The 22,540-nt window shown below is 40.7% G+C and overlaps 2 protein-coding genes and 1 long non-coding RNA gene across 4 annotated transcripts in view; 2 read left to right on the top strand and 1 right to left on the bottom strand.

Annotated features, from left to right (window-relative positions):
* SCG3 (secretogranin III) overlaps window positions 1-19,505 on the bottom strand; it is a 97,865-nt gene extending 78,360 nt beyond the window's left edge. The window contains exons 1-3 of one of the 2 annotated variants that reach the window (XM_049104228.1): window positions 19,347-19,505; window positions 19,092-19,146; window positions 14,649-14,731 (exon numbers count right to left, since the gene is read on the bottom strand). In XM_049104228.1, the coding sequence (XP_048960185.1) occupies window positions 14,649-14,668 (20 nt within the window). In that variant the 5' untranslated portion in view covers window positions 14,669-14,731; window positions 19,092-19,146; window positions 19,347-19,505. The remainder of the gene's footprint in view (window positions 1-14,648; window positions 14,732-19,091; window positions 19,147-19,346) is intronic. The other variant, XM_035708795.2, reaches the window with a different exon arrangement.
* Window positions 17,008-18,970, top strand: LOC118352885 (uncharacterized). Its single transcript, XR_004810786.2, has 3 exons — window positions 17,008-17,163; window positions 17,833-17,913; window positions 18,586-18,970. It is a non-coding gene; the product is annotated as an uncharacterized LOC118352885 (long non-coding RNA).
* A 232-nt stretch (window positions 19,506-19,737) lies between the features above and the next one.
* DMXL2 (Dmx like 2) overlaps window positions 19,738-22,540 on the top strand; it is a 152,932-nt gene continuing 150,129 nt past the window's right edge. Inside the window, 1 exon segment of the mRNA XM_035708792.2 lies at window positions 19,738-20,199. Coding sequence (XP_035564685.1) covers window positions 20,113-20,199 — 87 coding nt within the window. The 5' untranslated portion in view covers window positions 19,738-20,112.

Below are 22,540 nucleotides of genomic sequence, written 5' to 3'. Positions count from 1 at the left end.
CCAATTTGGAGAACTGCCAATGACAGGTTGAAGGAGGCAAGTCTATGCAGAAGAGTGCAGGGCAAGGTCACACTGTTGGCAAGCTAAGTGGAGAGTGTTGACACTATGCTGTTTCCTGCAGGTGTCTGTGTATCTAGGCTGGGGGTGGGGGAGGGAAAGTGCCAGCCAGCTCTTTTGTTCTTGCAGAACTCTCCCAAAGATCCTTGTCCCTCAGTACATGCTCAGATTAGTAAATAAGTCACTTTCCTGTATACCCCAGGTGTTTTTCAAACTGCTGCTTCTATGCTGTATCCTAGAAGGGCTATTTATTGTGCTGTCTCTATAAGGGTAGGGATTCAATTTCCTGTTGCCTTCTGGCTCTCCCAGATCTTAGCCCACTGATTTTTTAAAGTTCCAAGTGTTAAGCCCCACTGATTTAAAACCAAAGGGGCTTGCAAAGTGAAGCCCTTTTGGTTTTCAAAGCCAAATATTATGGAGATTCATCTTCCCAATGTGGGTCCCCAAGGCCTCGGGTGCCAGTGTGGGATGCTTGTGGTGCTTCTCCTTCCCACAAACAGTCTCATGGGTCAGCTTGGTTCCCAACTATGTCTGTACTTTTCCTATTGTTTTCAATGGGGCCTCTCCTCTATGTTTAGCTGTGGAGAGTTTGTTCTGCCAGCCTTTGGTCACTTTCTAGGCTATTTACATTGATGTAGGTGTTATCTAGTTGTATCTGTGGGATAAGGTCAGTTTAGGATCATCCTTTGCCATCGTCCCCATAAGTCTTTGGAAAATAAGGAAAATAATACTAAAAACAAAATACCTACATTTCATCCCAAAAATTAACTAGGAGATTTTGTGCCTAACAATAAAGTGGTATGATTTCTGTGGAAAGAAATGTTTAGGTTTTTAAAAAATAAGGTAAAACCTCATACGAGTCAGAATGACTAAAATTAACAAGTCAGGAAATGACAGATGTTGGCGAGGATGCAGAGAAAGGGGAACCCTTGTACACTTCTGGTGGGAAGGCAAGCTGGTGCAGCCAATCTGGAAAACAGTATGGATGTTCCTCAAAAAGCTGAAAATAGAGCTACCTTACGACCCAGCAATGCACTACTGGGTATTTACCCCAAAGATACAAATGGAGTGATTCGAAGGGGCACCTGCACCCCAATGTTTATAGCAGCAATGCCCACAATAGCCAAAATATGGAGAGTCCAGATGTCCATAGACAGATGAATGGATAAAGAAGACATATTACTCAGCCATCAAATAAAAAAATGAAATCTTGCCATTTGTAGTGATGTGGCTAGAACTAGAGATATTATGCTAAGTGAAATAAGTCAATCAGAAAAAACAATTTTTTTAAAAAGATTTATTTATTTATTCATGATAGAGAGAGAGAGAGACAGAGAGAGAGAGAGAGAGGCAGAGACACAGGAGGAGGGAGAATCAGGCTCCATGCTGGGAGCCCGACGTGGGACTCGATCCTGGGACTCCAGGATCGCGCCCTGGGCCAAAGGCAGGTGCTAATCCGCTGAGCCACCCAGGGCTCCCCCCCCCCTTTTTAAAAGAGTTCAATCAGGAAAGACAATTTATGATCTTACTCATATGTGGAATTTAGGAAACAAAACAGAGGATCATAAGGGAAGAGAGGAAAAAATAAGATAAAATCAGAGAGAGACAGACAAACCATAAGAGACTCTTAATCATAGGAAACAAACTGAGGGTAATTGGAGGGGTGAGGGGTGGGAGGATGAAGTAATTGGGTGATGGACATTAAGAAGGGCACTTGATGTAATGAGCATTGGGTATTATATAGGACTGATGAATCACTGATCTCTACCTCTAAATCCAATAATACATTATATGTTAATTAATTGAATTGAAATAGAAAATAAAATAAAATAATAAAAAATAAGGAAAATATGTAAGGCTAAAATAGGTCTGTACCTACAATGTAATTTATAAGGCATAGAGTGTCTCAAAATAGATACATATGTGAAGAATCCATTTTGAATATGTCCTGCATTTTTTTTTAAGATTTTATTTATTTATTGATGAGAGACAGAGAGAGAGAGAGAGAGAGAGAGAGAGGCAGAGATATAGGCAGAGAGAGAAGCAGGCTCCCCACAGGGATGTAGGACTTGATCCTGGACCCAGAGATCACCCCCTGAGCTGAAGGCAGATGCTCAACCGCTGAGTCACCCAGGCAGGCATTCCTTGTCCTGCATTTTGGTCTGACATAACCAGTGGTGATTTATTTGCTTTCATTTTTATAGTTCTCCAACATCCTTTTCTGAGTCAATCCAGAGAGAAATGTCTTTCTTCTGGTTCTCTGTTATTTGCAGTCTAGCAACCAGTAATCTGTTCTCTGTATCTATGACTTTGAGGGTTTTGTTTTGTGTTTAGATTTCACATATAAGAAAGATGACGCCATATTTGTGTTTCTTTGACTTATTTCACTTAGGATCATGCCATTGAGGTCATTCTGTGTTGTCGCAAATAGCAAGGTTTCATTCTTTTTACAGCTGAATACTATTTCAGTGTGTGTGTGTGTGTGTGTGTGTGTGTGTGTGTGTGTATCAAATTTAACTATTTATCCATCAGTGGACCCTTAGGCTGTTTCCATATCTTGACTATTGTAAATAATGCTTCAGTGAACATGGAGGTGCATAAATCTTTTGAAGTTAGTGTTTTCATTTTCTTCAGATAAATACCCAGAAGTAAGTTGCTAGATCATGGTCATTCTATTTTTTGTTCATATTTTGTTTTTGACCAACTTTAATAACTTCTTACTTAAAGACTGGCTTTGAAATACCATGCAATGTACTGGATAAGAAGGTGGTGAGGAGTGAGAGGTGGGGCTAGAAATACATAACTACTGTTTTTCTGTTAAAAATGTCTTTGTGTGTTTATATTATGAAAAAAAGACTTCAAAACATTTCAATTATGTTGTAGCAGTAGTGCTAGTAAATAGGTAAAATGGTTACTTTTATTGAGCAACTATTATGTGCTAGATCTTAAACATGGGACATTATTATATTTAATCCTTACAATCACATTTTCAAAAGTATAGTTTTATTATCATTATTCATATGAAAACATTGAAGATCAGAAAAGTAACTCACCTAAGGCTACATAGTGAGTAACTGACAGAGGCACTATCTGAACATAACTCCTAATTTTATTTTTTTTTTAAAGATTTTATTTATTTATTCATTCGAAACACAGAGAGAGAGAGGCAGAGACACAGGCAGAGAGAGAAGCAGGCTCCCTATAGGGAGCCCAATGTGGGACTCGATCCCAGGACTCCAGGATCACACCCTGCGCTGAAGGTGGCGCTAAACTGCTGAGCCACCCGGGCTGCCCCTGATTTTAAATCCTGTGTTCTAACCTCCAAATTATATCAATGAAACCTGTCCAGTCCTATTTTTTTAAAGATCATTGGTCCTCTAATGTCTACATGTTGAATCACAGAAGAGTAGAGTTGAGGAAATTTCCATTTCTGGTATTTATTACAAATTTGCAGTGTGAAGTATAAAGATATCATTAGTCATTTGTTTAGGGTGGTAATTGATCTTTGAGTTCTCTAAGTCCCACTTATTAGTATTTGGACGTTAGCCTGAGCCAGGGTTGACTTAAGCACTAGCAGGAACTTCTCAATTTATACATCTTGAAAGAAAAAAAACAGGGGAATTTTACCGCTTCAGCCAAATATTATTATTATTTTTGAAAATATTTTATTTATTTGAGAGAGAGTATAGTATGCACGCGAGTAAGTGGAGAAATGGAGGAGGAGAAGAGAGACGAGCTGACTCGGAGCTGAGTGTGGAGCCCACCATGGGGCTCAATCTCACGACTCATGAGAGAATGTTGGTTAACTGACTGAACCACCCAGCCACCCCAGCCAAAAATTATTAAGTGCTTATTTTAGTGTTGGGCATAGACACTACTAATCTAGTTTATGGGGCCCCTAGACTCCTGGCTTAGTGAGTGTAGAGACTTTATATAGCCCCAGCTGCTAACTGAGGTCCTAGGGCAAGTGAGGAGTTTAAAAAAGTTAGTTGAATGAATGGAGAATAAACAAAAGACATTTATAAAATTACAACAAAGACAGAATGAATGGAAGCTTGTTTACCCAACTATGGCAAACTAGAATCAAGGGGATACTCCTTGATTTATTTAAGAGAAATAAAGGAAATGCCACAGATAAAATAAAGCAACATAGAAATGAGCAAAAACAAACCAATCCCAACCCAAAGCCCAAAACAAATTCCCTGCCTTTAGTAGCATTGGATTCAGGAGTGAGAATTGACCCTTATTTAAGAGAACTGGAATTGTGGATTCTGATCACATACTATATTAAGTGAAGTTTTACTACTATAAAAGATATATAGTATTTGCCTGAGAGGGCTCAGTAACATGGACACCTTTTCTGCTGATTTAATTAGGATGCAGGAATCAGATGATAGTTTTATTATAAACTTCTGTTGAATTTTCCAAACACACAATGCAAGAGGTGCCATTTTTTGAGCACCTAGTTCATAGTAAATGTTCAAAAAGTGGTCTTCTGATAATTTTCACCAGTACTTTCACTAGGCTTGATAGTGTCTCCTTAGTGATATAAATGTATCAGTTTATCAGTTTATCAGTTTCACGTTAGGTGAAATTTAATAATTATTATTACCATTAAATTTGATCTGAAACACTTACATAGCACTTATTCTGTCTCTGCAGTGTCCTAGGTATTTTATATGTGTTTATTTAATTCTTACAACAAGAAGAGATAGGTGCTCCTGTCACCCCCATTTTACAGATTAGAACACTAGAGTATGGCATGGTTAATGTGCTGAAATCACATAATTAGCATGTGGTAGATCTAGGATTTGAATCTTGCATGTTTCACTAGTCTATGTGTTATATTGCTTCCCACCTGGGATTTTGTTCAGGAGAAACATCAAGAGAACCCTGTATCAGCCTCCTTAATAATCAGAATCTCTAGGAGTAGTACTTACATGTTAGATTTTAAAAGGCTTTCCAGCTGCTTCTACAATTAGGACAGCATCAATCAATGGGAAGACATTAAGGAACTAGCCCTAGGTTCCTCTTGCCATCATTGCTTGGGCAACTATCATGACAGAGTTGTCATCACCTATGCATGTATGTCAATTCCTTAGAATGATGTCAGAAGCTTGGAGAAAATTCCAGAGACAGTAATGAAACATTCTTTTGGAATTCTGTAGCATTAATGCTTGTGATCACTCAGAGAATGATAATGGTGGAGAAAGACTTGACATTGATAAATCTGAGTTAAAAAGTGATTCAGTAGAGTTGAAGTCTGAATAAGATCGAGTTTTAGGAAATTTTGACCCATTTACTTTATTTATATTTCTCTTTTTTCTTTCTTTCCTCTCTCTCGTTCTCTCTCTCCTTTTTCTCTTGGACTTGGTACTCATGCTTTCAACTAACATCAGTGCTAAAGTCATTCAGCCAGCTTGGAATAAGGAGTATAGGTGTGCAGAAGCACACTCACACTGTAGTGGGTAAAGAAACCTTTAGGTGAGAGGCAGACAGGGAGAAGGCTTGAGAAGAAGGAGACGATGCAAGTGAACAAATGCTACTTGTGCGGAACGTCAGTCTGGAAACTTATGGACATAACAATATAACCTGACCATCAGTCTCTAGGAGATAACTGGCCTTCTGGGAGTATAACATGTACCTTGTTGCTTCTGTTTTTGTATACACCCTTCACACTTCTTTGTCTGGTGGATACTCCAAGAATCTGACAAATTACAACTGATTTAGTAAAACACAAGGGCAAGGAGAAGGTTTCTAAAAGATACAGCAGATGGGGTACCAGGGTGGCTCAGTCAGTTGAGCTTCCAACCCTTGGTTTCAGCGTGGGTCAGAGTCTTGAGGTTGTGGGACTGTTGGGCTCTGCACTCAGCGGGGAGTCTGCTTGAGGATTCTCTCTCTTTCTCTCTCTCTCTCAAATAAATAAAATCTTAAAAAAAAAAAAAGATACAGAAGCATCTCACAGACATCTAGAAAAGAAAGGCAATTGGGTCATACAGATTTCTGCCTGGAAATGCCAGAACCTGCTACCTCCAGTACTCATGGCCTCTGATCTCTGCTACTGTTTGTGCTCTACATTGTTTCCTGCTTCTCTCTGCTGCCCAGCCTTTTCTGCTTATGTAGGGTTCTCCTCTGCTCCATAGTTTGGTCTTTCTTGCATTTACATCAGTCCAATCTACAAGGCATTTCAAGTCCTACACTCATCCTGAATCATCTCACAGTCTCTGTGTCCTAATGTCATATTCCCAGCTCAAAAAAGGATTGGTTCAGCTGGCCTATATGTTGGTTCTTATTTGAATAGTTGTATAGCCCTGATCTAATCAGATTATGCAAACCTTTGTGGGGGTCAGATGGGACAAACATGCTTAGGGTTCCCTTTTTAGATTGGAAGGCAAGTGGAGGCAATTTCAAAGAAAGGGGCATGATTTTGATTGGCATCCCAAAATGTCTTTTATTTGTGGTAGAATCAGTCATTACTCTGTAGTTCTCAACACCATTATTGCATTGTATATGACTGAGATTTTTGTGTTTTTCCTACTTCATTAGACTCTCAGCTCCTAGAGGGCAAGATTTAGCATTGTATGACCTCAATATCCTTCTGTTTCCTCATTTATAAGAAGGTATCTATAAAAGTATCTAGGTAACCAGGTGTTTGGTAGCATGAAGGGTAATGTGCTCAGTAAATATCTATCAATGTTATTTTCTCTTCTTTGTAGCATAATTTAGTCTTCCTGTTCCTGACATACCAACAGTAAGTGGCATTCAAAATTTTGTGAATGTGTGTGTGGTTGAACTGCATTCTTAGTAAGTCATGAATGGGTTTAGCCATAAGGGTACGTGTGGGATCACTTCTTTCCTAAGAATTATCTTAATTGTTCTCTCTCTCCCGGTTCATTCACTGTTCCATTATGTAAGTGCCACAGGTTAATCTCCCTAAGTCACAGCTCTTATATAGCATATGTAAATTATTTGTTTCTATACCTTTAATCTATACCAAATATGTCCTTGCGATCAGAAAACCTATTTTTCTACCTTTGTATGTTTGTATCCTCTACCTTTGTATGTATGTGTACCTGGTATGAAGGAGCTCAGTTTTTGTCTTTTTTTTTTTTAGGATTTTGTTTTTATGTGATTTCTATACCCAACATGGGACTCAAATTCACAACCCTGAGATCAAGAGTTGCATAATCTACCAACTGAGCCAACAGGCGCCGCTGAAGGACCTCAGTGTTAAACCAGTTTCTGAATATGTGGCTTTGAGCTCATATTCTAGCAGAAATAGATAGCTAAGAAAATATTATCCAACATTTGGAAATGAGCAAAAGAAATGATTGGATGTCCCTTCGGTGAAGTGTTAGGCTTTGCCTGAGGGAATTTTAGGGATTATTGGATTCTATTTGATTGATTTGCTATTGATGAGGCTTTTTTTTTTAAGATTTTATTTTTAAGTAATCTCTCCACCTAATGTGGGGCTCAAATTTACAACCTGGAGATTAAGAGTCACATCTCAACTGAGACTATTTTAAAACTGTGAGAGTAGAAGTTAAATTTTACAGTATTGATAGTTTACAAATAATTCATGGTCATAGCAATGCAAATAAACATTAGAGAATATAAATTCTGTAAGTCAAATTCCCATTTGAACTAATTTTAACATCTTACCACTTTCCTCATTAATGAGTTGAATGAGATATTTGGCACGATTTCATTTTATATTTGCATGGAAGTAGAGCTTTTTAACTTTTCAAAAAGTGTAGTTTAATAGAAATAATGTGATAAATCCTGTAACGGAGACCCTAAGATTTGTGGGATCATAAGGTGGGATCAATTTATTTGATATCACTGGGGAGAGAAGATTTTACCCAGGAGGTGATTTTTGAGTTGGGGTTTGAAGACAATGTTGAATTGATATCTGGTTGTGGTGGGGAGAGGGAAGTGAGCAAAGAAAAATTGACAGGCCAAAGCAACTGTAGATACGGTGAGTCTGTCTCTGGCCCCCACTGCTTAAGAAGTATGAGCTTTAGAACTACCACTGTCTCCTCAATCACTTTTCAGAGATGGTGACATTTCAGAGTTAGGCCTCCTGTTGCTGTTGTAAGGCTATGGAAGTCATCACTGGCTCCCAGATCAAAGGCCCAGTAGGGATTTGACTCCTTTAGGTATCCCAACACATATTCTGTGTAGACTTATTCAGGGTATAGTATTCACTGAAATTTTAAAACAAATTTAGACATGGCATTTGTATTCATATTTGAAATTCTGTATATAAGTGTGTGCAAATGATTACATTTTAAAAAGAGTAAAATATATTCCTTCAATCTCTTATATTCTCATTTAAAATCTAATTCTGCAATAGGAAAACTGACATAGATTACATACTAATCATGGTTTCCTAGTTTCTTAATTTAACCTCTTCATAGACTTGAAAGGCCACCCTTTGTTTGAAAACTTAAAATCAGGGGCATCTGGGTGGCTCAGTCAGTTAAGCGTCTGCCTTTAGTTCAGGTCATGGTCTTGGGATTGAGTCCCTCACTGGGCTTCCTCCTCAGAGGGTAGTCAGCTTCTCTCTCCCCCTCTGATCCTACTCATGCTCTTTCTCACTATCTCTATCTCTCAAATAAAATCTTACAAAAGGAAAAGTTTTAAATCATTATATGTTTTCTCAATTTAAAAGCAATGTATATATGTCCATTGTGGAAAAATTGGAAACAAATGTACAAAAAGATTAAAATTAAACTTGTTCATAATTCTACCAACTGGACACAGGACCTGTTAAAATACTTTCCAGATTTTTTCTTTGTACTAGTTTGTTTTTAATTTACAAAATATGGCTGTTTCTTTTTTTTTTTAATTGAAGTGAAATTCATATAACATGTGAACAATTAAAAATGAACAAGTCAAGGGCATATAGTTAAAAAAACATTTTCATCACCACATAAGGAGACCTAGTACCCATTAAACATTTACTACCCATTTCTTCCATTCCCATGCTCCTGGCCATCACTCATCTGTTTTGTCTCTATGAATTTACATATCCTGGATATTTTGTATAAATGGAATCATACAATATGCAACCTTTGTGTCCGGCTTCTCTCATTGAGCATACTTTGAGGTTCACTCATGCTATATAGCATGTATCAGTACTTCATTTTTCATTATGGCTGAGTAATTTTTATAATATATATATATATATATATATATATATATATATATATACACATACCACTTTATCCATTCATCCATCAATAGACAGTGATTTCTTTTGACAATCTGTTTTTAAAAAATATAAAACCTTAATATGTCCTGAATATTTTTTTATAATCTTGCTTCTGTAGTCACAGGAATATGCCTATACAAATGTGCTTGCAACATTTAGAACGAGATTGAAAGGAGAATCAAGTTAGAACTTCAGTTATTTTGTTAACAACTAATGCATGTCAGCACACCCACACACGTACATACATGCCATCACTACCAACACCTCTGGAGTCAGACCCTCCTGAGTTTTCTCATTTCTGCCTCCAGATATGAATTTTTTCTTACAGAGGGGACACTATGAGGAAATGTTGATTCCTGTCCTCTCTCACCTCTCTTTAGGGGTATGGAGTTAGGGGGGTCCAGTCTTTTGGTCATCTTAGCCATGCCTAAGAGTATTGTACTGTACTTGGTGATCTCAATACCACAGTGCCTGGTCTCTAACCAGTAAGAATACTAAGTTCATTTTATTCTGTAAGTCTAGGGTGAGATTAATTTATTACTCCCTATTTAAAGTTTTATTTTTCTCAAACACCATGCCAACAAGACTAATTCATTTCTCCAGAGCCATTGAGTGGTCTGTTTATTACTTGGTAGGCCATACCTAGCTTCAATAACTAATTCCAAGTATTGTTTAGTTCTTACCCCTTATCTTAATGCCACTAGCCTTCTTTCCCAATAACCACCATCTGCCACTCCCCAGAAGATGAAGTATTTTGTTTTCTGAGGCCTTGGGAAGCTATGTGAGTTTTAAAATATTTGTGATTTGGGATCCCTGGGTGGCGCAGTGGTTTAGCGCCTGCCTTTGGCCCAGGGTGCGATCCTGGAGACCCGGGATCGAATCCCATGTCAGGCTCTCGGTGCATGGAGCCTGCTTCTCCCTCTGCCTGTGTCTCTGCCCCTCTCTCTTTCTCTCTCTCTCTCTCTGTGTGTGTGACTATCATAAATAAATACAAACTAAAAAAAATTTGTGATTTTTACTAATTCAATTTACATAATGTACCCCTAGTACAGTTAATAACTACTTGGCTTAATAAACATTTCTTGAGTTCCTACCATGTTCCAGGCACTTTGCCAGGCTTTAGAATTAAAAAGAAAGAAAGCTAAAAATGAATTAGGATTAGGAATAATTCTAACAGAGACACAAAAAAGTAGTGCCTTAAACAAGACAGAAGTTTATCTTTCATGTAAAAATCTAGATGTAGAAAAAAAAAATCTAGATGTAGAAGCTCATGGCTGATAAGGGGACTCCATGAATGTCTGGGACTCAGTGGAAAGCTTACTTCCAACTTTCTACTATGCCATCCCTAGGAATGAGCCTCATTCTCATGTTCCAAGATGTTGCTCCTGCCATCATATCTATATTTTAGAGAAATATGATAAAGGAAGGATGAGACATAAAGACTATGATAGCTATCTTTTAAAAAAAATTTCCAGATACTGCTATATATTTCATCTTCAGCTAATATCTTATTTGTCAGAAGTTAGCAACATGGGACACCTGGGTTGCTCAGTGGTTGAGCATCTGCCTTTGGCTCAGGTCATGATCTCAGGTCCTGGGCTTGAGTCCCACATTGGGCTTCCCCAAGGAAGCCTGCTTCTCCTTCTGCCTATATCTCTGCCTCTCTCTGTGTGTCTCTCATGAATAAATAAATAAAATTAAATAAAAAAAAAAAAGCGAGAGAGAGAACTTAGTAACATGAATGAATAGCAACACATAGGCTGGGAAATGTAGTCTTTATCCCAGGAATCGGTTTCCCAGCTAAAAACTGGAGATTCTAATGAGGAAAGAGCAGGCAAGGAAGAAGAAAATCAACTGTCATCAAGACACAGTCCCTGCCCTCTGGACAGATAAGGGAAGGAAACACCTGTAAGAATGCATAACAGGGGATCTAATTCACACTGGGCAAAGCTCTCTAGAGATATGGGCTTCTGAACTGAACTTTTAAGGAAGAGTAGAAATTAGTCAGGCAAAGGGCATGGTGGTGGTCGGTGGTGCTGATGGTGGTAAGGGAAATCCTACATAGGGGAAGTAGCAACTTTCCAGAAGCTGAAAGATTAGAGGAGTGAGTAGCACTTCAGTGTGGTTGCAGTGTATGTTTAAAGGTCAGGAATACTAAAAGATGAAGTTGGAAAGATAAGCAGGTAGGTTAGCTCATGTCATATCTAGTCTACATTGCATAATAATTATTTAGAGTGACAAAATATTTTGAAAAAAAAGTTCCCTCTCAAGCTCTCATTTAAATGTTTATGAAACCACTAAACATTGATATTTAAGAAAATCAGTAATATTTGTAGAGCATCTTACTTTTCACAGTACAATCATAAATAGTGCAAAGATAGAAGCCATTTGCTACAATTCCTCTAAGATGATCAGTCTTCTCTGATCCTAGCAACAAAAGAATCCAACTAGATCAAAATTTTCCTTATTTACCTGCTTATAAGATTCATAAGGATTAATCTCTGCTTCCTCACAAAAAGTGTCTAAAAATTGCTCTGTGTTCAGTGTATCCATATTAGAGACAAAAAGCTAAAAAGCCTAAGGTGTGAGTTACATAGCAAAGATTCTGAGTGGTAGTCACCAGGAAGACAGTAATTTGATGCTGCCTCCAGCAGAGGACATTCTTTTAGAGTTCCTGGACTCAATTCCAATGCCCCACCCTGCCAAAATCAAGCAATTCTCAGACACCAGCAGGGTGTCCAAGAATTCAACTCAATTCTGACACTATCTACCCAGAGATAGTATCAGATGATTCTACAGGTTAAGGGTTATCCTGAAAGACTGTCCTTCACTCCCCACTTCAGATGCCAGTTGCAAGCCCCGGGCTGTTACCTGTGCTTCTGAACCAACTGGCTACTGATGAAAGGTTCCAGTGACCTTCTCCTTAGGTCAGATTAATTTGTTAGAGGGACTCAACAGAATTCAGAGAAACATTTACATTTACCAGTTTATTAAAGGATATGACAAAAGATACAAATCAACAGATGAGATACATAGGGCAAGGTCACAGACAAGAGAGAATCTGTGTTCTGGGAGCCTGAGGCTCAGCTTGTTGGTACGCAGAAATGTTCTGCTTCCCCAAGCATGGGAGTTCTCAAAAAAAGAACCAGTAAGCTACCTTCTTGAGTTTTTCACAGAAGCTTCATTAATAGTCATGATTGACTAAGTCATTGGCCATAGGCTCATTCAATCCCAAGCCCCTCCCCCCTCCTTGGAGGTGTGGTATGGGGAGAGGTAGGGCTGAAAGTTCTAACCCTCTAATCACAGGCTTGGCTTCCCAGGCTATCAGCCCCCAGCCTTAGGTGGGGTCCAAAAGTCACCTCCTCAACATGACAAAAGACACTTCGACCCCTCTCAATACATAGGAAATTCCAAGGGTTGGGGAGTTCCTGTGACCAGGAACTGCAGATGAAGACCAAATATATATTTCTGAGTGACCAAATACATATTTCTTATAAATCACAACACTGCAAGCATCATAATAAATATGTAAACATTTTCATCCTATAAGTGCATTCTTTTTTTTTTTTTAAGATTTTATTTATTTATTCATGAAAGACACAGAAAGAGGGGTAGAGACACAGGTAGAAGGAGAAGCAGGTTCCCTGTGGGGAACCCGATGCAGGGACTCAGGCACTGATCCTCTGGGACTCTGGGATCACGCCCTAAGCCAAAGGCAGATGCTCAACCACTGAGCCACCCAGGTGTCCCCTATAAGTACATTCTTAACTCAAACAAAGCAAAAATAGTAAGTCGGTGGCCATGGAGATGACCAGAGGTAGAGTTTGGGTCTGTGATAAAGAGGGTTTGCACAGATGGCTACAATAATTCTTCCTATATCCTTCTGCAATATGACTTTTCTGCTCCTCCCATCGAAAGATGGAATTTATTTCCCTCTCTCTTGAATCGTGATGACCCTGTGACTTGTTTTGACCAAGAAACACAGTGGAAATAATTCTGCGTATTACCTTTGACACTGGGCCTGAGGCTGGTATGGAAGTCTGTCTAGCTTAGGAATGATGAGAGGCCACGTGGAGGGAAAGTAAGGCACCCCAGCTAACAACTAGCATCAATTGCCAGCCATTATGCCATCTTGTACCTTCTACCCCAGTGACCCCTCCAGCTGAATGCAACCATATGAGTGAGCCCAAGTGAAACCAACAGAACTCTTTATCCAATGCACAGAGCATAAGAAATAATAAATTGTTGTTTTAAGCCAAAGTCTTAGGGTAGTTTGTTACATAGCAATAGGTAACTGAAATAGGATCATTCCCTTGGTATTTTAGATTAAAATACATTACCACTATAGCATACGACTCAAAAGCAATGAAGGCAAGGGTGCTTGAGTGGTTCAGTCAGTTAAGCATCCAACTCTTGGTTTCAGCTCAGGTCATGGTCTTATGGGTTGTGAGATGGAGCCCCATTTAGGGCTCTGCACTCAGCAGGGAGTCTGCTTGAGATTCTCTCTCTCCCTGTCTCTCTACCCCTCCCCTCTGCACACTCTCTCATAAATAAATAAATAAATAAATAAATAAATAAATAAATAAATAAATAAAATGAAGGCTTGCTATCACATCCATTTCAAGTTTAGTATAACAGACTACAAAATGAACTGGTAATAAGGAGTCAGAGTGTTCATTACTAACAACTGAAGAAAACAGCAGCTTAAAGTGTTAGATATCTGTAAGACACCTGTAGGGGTCTCCAGAACTAGAGGGAACATTTAGACATGGATATTAGAAATAGAAAGCAGAATCAGACTTATACCACATGATCTTACTCATGTGGAACCTAAAAAATAAAACATGAGTAAATAAAAACATGGGTATTAGATTCCTGAAACAAACATACTCACTTGGAAAATTCAATATTTAAAACACACAGTTTACCATTAAAAAACTGATAACAGATATATCAAAGAGCATTACGGCACTCCAGATTTATGAGTAGAGATTCCAGTTACCTTTGTAGGTAAGAATGAGAATGACAAAAATGATGCCCCTTGACGCATGAAGATAAAATCCTTGAGTTCTGTGGTATGGCAGTTACCCTCCAAGAAGGCCCCCAGTGATTCTCATTTCCTGGTACTCATTCTCTTGGGAAATATGCTCCCTAAATTATGGCTAACCTGTGTATCCAGTAAAATATGGTGGAAGTAGTGGTGTGTGAATTCTGAGGTTGGGTTATGAAGATATTGCAGTGTCCAGCTTGATCTCTCCCTTGATCACTTACTCTTGGGGAAGCTGGTATGTCTTGAGTACACTCATGCAGCTCTATGGAGAGGACCTCATAGTGAGGAACTGGGGGTTCCAACTAGCCACTAGGATCACCTTACCAGCCATGACAGTGTGTCATCTTGGAAAAAGGTCTTCTAGTCTCAGTCAAGCCTCCAGGTGACTGTAGCTCTGGCTGACACTCCTTTAAAAGAGGTTTATTAAAATTACCGTTTATTTACCATAAAATTCAGTGATTTTAAGTGTACAATTCAATGATTTCTAGTAAATTTACAGACTTGTGCGGTTATGACCATGATCTAAATTTAGAATATTTTCATCATGCCAAAAGAAATGCCATGCCCATTAGCAGTTACTTCCCTTTCCACTACCAGCCCCAGGCATTCACTATGTATTTTCTGTGTCTACATATTTGCCTTTTCAGAAAACTTAATCTAAATGGAATCATGTAATATATCATCTTTTGTGTCTAGCTTCTTTTTAGTGCCTAGCTGACATTTTGAGAGACTCTGAATTAGAACCTCCCAATGAAGTCACTACTGAATTCTTGATGCACAGAAATGGTGTGTCTATTGTTGAAGTTAGCCACTAAGTTTGGAAGTAATTTGTTATACAGTAATAGACAAATAGTACACATGAGTGTGTAATTACTGCTGGGAAACTAAGTCCCTCTGACATCCATGTTCCATTAAACCCAACCCCAAAGGTTCAACATTTGTTACATTAAAACTTGTGGACATGAAAAATTATAAAATTAAAGTATTATAAAGTAAAATTATAAAAATTATACTTTACAGTTGTATTGGCATGTTCTGTTAGTGACACAAAACTGTTACCTTTCTATTTTTTTTTTAATTTTTTTTTAATTTATTTATGATAGGCACACAGTGAGAGAGAGAGAGAGAGGCAGAGACACAGGCAGAGGGAGAAGCAGGCTCCATGCACCGGAAGCCCGACGTGTGATTCGATCCCGGGTCTCCAGGATCGCGCCCTGGGCCAAAGGCAGGCGCCAAACCGCTGCGCCACCCAGGGATCCCACCTTTCTATTTTTTAAAAGAAGGTCACTTCCAAATCAGAAGAAAAAGTCTCCACTTTATTTTTAGGTCTACACAGAAGATAGGGTAAGTGAGGAAGAAATGAATTATGGATAATTAAAATGGGGTGGGTGGGCTACTAAGGAAACTTATTAGCCTGGAAGGAGATTTGGTTGGTCACTTTGGATAACAAAAGACTAGGCTGTAATTGCAAGAGACTTAACTAGCCAATTGCACACTTAGATTTTGCTATCAAGAAGTCTTTTAGGGGCACCTGGGTGGCTCAGTTGAGTTAAAGCATCTGACTCTGGATTTTGGCTCAGGTCATGATCTTAGAATCCTGGGATTGAGCCCTGCATTGGGTTCCATGTTCAGTGCAGAGTTGGCTTGACATTCTCTCTCTCCCTCTCACCTCCTCCCTGCTTGTGCACACCTGCTCTTTCTCTCAAATAAATAAATCTTAAACAACAACAACAACAACAACAACAACAACCACCACCACCACCACCACCACCAAAACAAATGGGGCTCCTGGGTGGCTCAGTCAGTCAAGTGTCTGCTTTTTGCTCAGGTCATGATCTTGGGGACCTGTGATCAAGGCCCATGTTAGGTTCCCTGCTTGGAGGGGAGTTTGCTTCTCTCCCTCTGCCTCTCCACTCTGCTAGTGTTCTGTCTGTCTCTCTCAACTAGATAAATAAAAATTTTTTAAAGTTATATAAATAATTCAGGAGGGAAGAGAGGAACAAGTAGATGCAGGCTCCAGATTTTGAGTTGAGACCAAATGGAAGAAGGAAGAGGCTTACAATTTTACAACTGTGGAATGAGTCAAAACTTCATGGAATGCTGTAAGACAAGAGCCAATTGTGAAATGCTTTAAATAATAGCGAGTTAATAAAGCCTTGATAATAGGAGTATAATTTATTGTTTGATGATGGTCTTTACTTAGTTTCTAATGTCGTGAAGGTTGAAGATTAAGAGATTCATCTAGAATCCAGAAGTAGCAATGGTTTTAAAGCTTGGAAAATATTTATATTTTTATTTTTTTAAGATTTTATTTATTTATTCATGAGAGACAGAGAGAGAGAGAGGCAGAGACACAGAGAGAGAAGCAGGCTCCATGCAGGGAGCCTGACGTGGGACTTGATCCTGGATCTCCAGGATCACACCCTGGGCCAACAAGTTCATTTCTTGTTATGCAGCTATTATTCACTAAAATACTAGCTTCTATAACACATATACCATTTTTTTTCTGTTTTTCAATATGTATTATTGTTTAGTAAGATATTTGCCTTTAAGTATGAGCATGATGTTGAAATTTTTTCAAATTTATTATTTTGCTGCATGTTTCCAGTTTTTACTGAAATGTTGTCTACATGTATTGTTTGTCCACATGTACTAAATATCTTATAAAAGAAATTTATTTAAATTTGTTGTATTTAACCTTGATTGCTTTATACCAATTTTTACTGATATGTGCTATACATATATAAGAATTCTCAAAAATTTGATATGTGGCATGCTTTTCTGTTGCTAGTACCAAGATGTAGCACCAATATTTGCCTTCACGATACTTCACATAAAGGTGGGGCTCCATTTACCGAATATTTTTTTGTGTGTTTTGTTGTCTGTTATGTTTTCACTATTTTTTTTAGCTATATGACTTAGTACCTTTATTTGTGATTATAATATATAAATATACAAAACCTGTGATTTCCTAGAACTTAATGTACTGTACATTGTATACTATATTAACATGAGCATGTAATACTTCCCTCCACAAAACCACTGTAAAATCTTTTAAGTACTTTCACAAATATATACATGTATAATGAAAGGTATTTATTTCCGCCATAAATTTTTCTTGCAAGATTGGATGCTTTTATTCACATTCAAACCTTGTATTTCAGTGAATAAAGTACAGTTGACCCTTAATCAACATGGGTTTGAAGTGTACAGGTCCACTTATACATGGACTTTTTTTTGATAAATACAGTTCAATACTGTAAATGTGTTTTCTCTTGCTTATGAGTTTAACCTCCTTTTTTCTAGCTTACTTTATTGTAATACATATAACATACAAAATATATGTTAATTGACTGTTTTTTATTATCTGTAAGGCTTCCTGTCAGCAGTACGCTATTAGTAGTTAAGTTTTGGGAGAGTCAAAAGTAATACAGGGATTTTTTACTGCACTGGGGGTTGACTTCCCTAACCCCTGCATTGTTCACGGGCCAACTGTGCTATGATTCAGGTGCTGCAAAACAGAGAAAATAAGACTGTGATCCTGACATAAAATATCTAAGACTCTAGAGGAAGAAACAGACACAAAACAGTAAGTGATATGTGTGTTTCAAGAGGAAGAAGCCTTGAGGTATTTGGGGGTGGATAAGGAAGGCTTTATTGAATAGGTGATTTTTAAACTAAATTGTGGTTTACCAGGTCAATAAGAGGAGGAAGGGCATTCCAGAGAGAGCAGAGAGCATGAACCAAGACAAGGAAGCATAAAACAATATAGTACGCTCTGGAAATGGCGAATAGCTCAGTGAGGCTGGAGAATAGGGGGTGTGGGGGGAACATTCTGAGATAAAACAGAGGACTCCACAGAAGTCATGCATGGGTCTGTCTGCCAAACTAAGGAGTTTAGACTTCAACCTCCAAGGAGAGGGGATTATAAGTGGGGGAATTTTTTCCTTAAAAAAGATTTCTCCAACTGCAGTGTGCCAGAGAGCAGAGATGGAAGGCAGTCAAACTAGTTAGGAAGCCATTACGGCAATTAAATGAGAATGGTGAGGTCTGGAATGAAAGTAAATAGCATGGGGGAATGCTCAGGGTCATGAATGAGGGACCTTGATAAGTGACTCTTAGATTTGGGCAGGAGAGGAAGGAGCCAAAAGTAGCTCTGTGGTTTCTAGCCTGGGTGACTTGGGGGAGGTTATAGCACTAAACAAAAATGAAAATGTCCTAGGTCTTTGGAAATTAATCTTGGACTCCTTCTCTCTTCCAGGAACATACTACCAATCTCTGGCAGGCCTGTGCCTCCTATCTTCCCCATTCTTCTAATTACCTTTCACAGTGGTACAAAGTCATCTTCCTGAAGCAGCTCTGATTGTAGACGTTTCTGCTCAGAAACATTTGATGGAGTCCCCACTGCATGCAGGATGAAATCTAAACTTCTTCAGGAACAGTCAAGACTCTCCTTGTTCAGGCAGGCCACAGGCTACCTCTTGGATACCTTTATCTTGCTAAGCATCTTTTCCTTTCCCTACTCTATGTAGCATTTGCTCCAAACATTAATCTTTGTTCCCTAACGCATTCTGTCATTTTATACCTTGAAGCCTTAGCTCCTGCCATTTCCCCCATTTGAATGCAGTTTCTTGCCCATCTGAAGTCTCAATCACACTTTTGGCGTCCTGCCTGGTTTTTTAGACAGTTGGGTCTTGGAATCCCTTCTATTCCCTTACCCTAGTGATTTCTACGCAGTAGAGGTTCAAAAATTGGTGATGGATTTACCTGGAGCCGGGATCTGAGTCTTGCATCCCAACCCACCGAAAGTTCAGCGTACAGTCTGGAAAAATGAGACGATTCTGCGAATCCATGACATCACTCATGAAAAAGAGTCTAGGGGAGTCACCTGTCTCTAGGGCTTCCTTTCGCTATCTAGAACATCCGTGACAAAAGGTGGAAGCAAAATAATTTGCGGTCAGGGGAGTACGGCTTCTCCAAATAGTTGGAAGATGCCTTTATTGTTTATGTAAAATAAAATACCTGGCGTACTGAGGCCCTACGGGGATCTCAGAGCTTCCGAGACGGAATTTCCCGGTGACTGGCGTCCTCCTGAGGTCCACTGCCCTGACCGTCGCGCGGTGTCCTCGGGAGTGGGTCAAACCCTCGGCCAGCGGGAACCGAGGCGCACCCCCAGGGCCCTGCCGGGGCCCGGCCCCGCCCCGCCCCCGCCGGCCGCAGCCCCGAGGCCCCGAGGAACTCCCGCACGTCTGCGCGCGCAATCCCGGGACAGGGTCCACGCGGCGCGCGCAATTGCCCTGGAAACCACTGCGCGCGCACGCGCAAACGCGGGGCGGGGAGCAGGACTGAGCTAAGAGCTCAGCGGCTGGAGGAGGGGTTTGCCCTCCCAGTCTCCCGTAGCTTCCCTCGAGGGTGGGCGCGCGCACCGCCCTTCTCCCTCGGGCGGAGCGTCCTCTCCAGCACGCTCCCGGCTCACGCGCTACCCCGTCCCCCCGCCCCCCCCGCCTCACACGCACCCTTGCGCTCCTCCCGCAGTTGTGCGCCGGTGCAGCAGGCAGTGGGAGCATCCGGGCATTTCCGCTAGCGAGCGGCGATCCGGGCGGCGGCAGCGGTCGACGAGCTTCCCATGGCAGGGACGGGGAAGGGGGACGGCGAGAGGGGGGCGAGGCGTTAAGCCGGAGCCGCCGCGGGGTGGGTCCCGAGGGAGGCGGAGGGGGAGGCGCTCTCGCGGTCCGGCGCGGGGCTCGTCGCTCCTCTCGCGCGGTCCCTGCCGGCCCGGGCTCCGGAGATGCATCTGCATCAGGTCCTCACCGGGGCTGTCAACCCTGGAGACAACTGCTACTCCGTGGGCAGCGTCGGGGATGTCCCCTTCACGGTGAGCGGCGTCCGGGAGCTCGGGGGGGGGGTGGACCGGGGGCCGAGATCCGCTGTCCCGGCCCACGCCTCTCCGGGGAGGCTGTGCGGTGTTGGCGGGCCCCACCTGCGCCCCCTTTGCAGCCCTGTTTCGGGGGAGGGGGAAGCGGGCGTGGGACTGCGAGTCCTGCGGCTGCTGTAGGAAATTACCCTTCAGGGAGAAGGATTAGGAATCCACCGCACCGTCCGTCCTCAGCAAACGGGCCCCGGGGGGGACTGGACTAGAAGGTTCCTCTCCTAGGGCGGCCCCCGGGTCTGCGGTGCAGGAAGATGGTTGCAGTCGCCGAAACCCCGGAGTGTCCGTTTCGCACCTGCTCTGGGCGTGGAGGCGAGGACTTGGTCTCGTCTCGGAGCAGGGAGGCGATGCTGCACCTGGCTCCCTCTGCCCGCCGTGTAGGGCAGCGAGGAGCGCCCGAGCCTGTGGCTTTAAGCCCCAGGCGGCCCGACCTTCTTCATTTCCTGACATGCAGAGTCTTAATTCCAGCAAGGAAATAGAACATTTCATTCTTTGCCCCCCGAAAAGTCTAAATGGAAGGCTTCGAGTGACAGTGGCCTGGAAAGCTAATTATCACGAGATCACAGTTTGGTGACCTTCCTAGGTAATGTTTAATCCGTTTGCGAGGTAGGCTGGTTTGTTTTTAAACTAAGGCAATGCAAAAATTTTATAACTGTTTTTGTTCTTGTTGTTCGTACGAGTAAAGTGTGTGTAAACAGTAACGTGTTAGAACCTCTTTCAGATCTCCATGAAAAAGACATGTTTTCTCAATGAGCTTGGACGGATCAGTGCTTTTGGAGAATGGATGTCGTTAGTATAGCTAATTCAAACTAAGCCCTAGAGATTCTTCTTATCCATAGATAGACTCCCTTGGAGCAACGTGAGTTCCTTTTCCGTATGAAATTTATACAGGGTCCCCCTTAGAAGGCACTGTAGGCACTAAGATCTTGATTAAATACACATTGTTATTGATGACTTGTGCTTGATAGAATTGGAAATAGCATAATGATACGCTTTTTAGACAAATAAAACACTTTGGTCTGATGTCTTCTTCCAACAGCGTGTTTTGAAAGCTGCAGAAATAAGAAAAGGTCCAGCAAAACTGCAGAATCATTATGTAGCACAGTGCATTCTGGAACAGAATTTGTCTATCATTATGATACATTAAAAATAACCCCACTAGATTGCTTTTGGCCGTTTTAATTTTTAAAGGTAATCAACTTGGCTTTGTTTCAGTTTAGAATGAACCTTTAAGGATCTAATTTGCCTGACTTATATTGTTACACATGCCCCTATCAATGGTGTCATCTGTGTTTTGTGTCCATGTGACCTAAAAATCCATATAGAATTGAGCTTCGACTGCAGGTGTATAGAGGCAATTTGGGGCATAGAAGAAATTCCCCTGATGCCCGGTTGTATAGGTGAAGAGGAAGTTCCCGAGCTAAGAGGAGTAGGCTTCCTCCATCAAGAAGTCTGGAACCTTGGGTTATGGGATATTTCCGCGCTATTCTGGTGGTAGTAGTTTTGTGTTTCCATCTAAACTTGAGCAGTGTCTCATTGTAGGAAGGGTGAACTAAACGAGTTCAGATGCGGTCTGGAAGAGCCAGTGCAGGAACTCTTAGCATTGCGCAGGTGTGGTTATGCTGTAGGCCACCCATGACCAGTGGTCCTTGAAATCATTTTCAAGTCTTACCACCTCCTTAATTCAACCTATCACTAAGGATGACTGACTCTCTGCAGTGTCTATCAAATTTATCCCTCTTCACCTTAGTTACCGCCTGACTGTAGAACCTAAATTGTGTTAATATAAACACTTCTAAACTGGTTTTCCTCATACTCATCTCTGATCAGTTAATCTTCCACACAGCTACTGGAATAATTTTTCTCAGACACCATTTCACCGCACCGCATTTTTTGGCTTAAGAATATTAAGTTCCTAATAGATGTGTTATGAAATTTAAGCTTGTCAGATATTCTTCTTCCATCTTTGACTTTATTTTTGATTATAAGTACTCCTCATCTTGCCCTTCTGCTATAGACCTAATCATCTTACTCTATTTTACATTTTAAAGGATAGACCTACTAATTATCTTACTCTACCATACATTTAAAAAAATATTTATTTAAAAGAGAGAAAGAAGTGTGGGGATGGCCAGAGAGAGAGAGCGAGAAAAGCAAACTCCCCACTGAGTGTGGAGTCAAATGTGTTTGGGCTTCATGTCACAACCCTGAGATCATGACCTGAACTGAAATCAAGAATCAGATGCTTGAACAACTGAGCCACCCAGGCGCTCCATATCCTACATTT

This window comes from Canis lupus, chromosome 30 (genome assembly GCF_003254725.2).
Source record: "Canis lupus dingo isolate Sandy chromosome 30, ASM325472v2, whole genome shotgun sequence".
In the NCBI taxonomy this organism is placed as follows: domain Eukaryota; kingdom Metazoa; phylum Chordata; class Mammalia; order Carnivora; family Canidae; genus Canis; species Canis lupus.
Note: the sequence above shows the minus strand (reverse complement) of the source record. Positions and strands in the feature narration are given on the sequence as shown.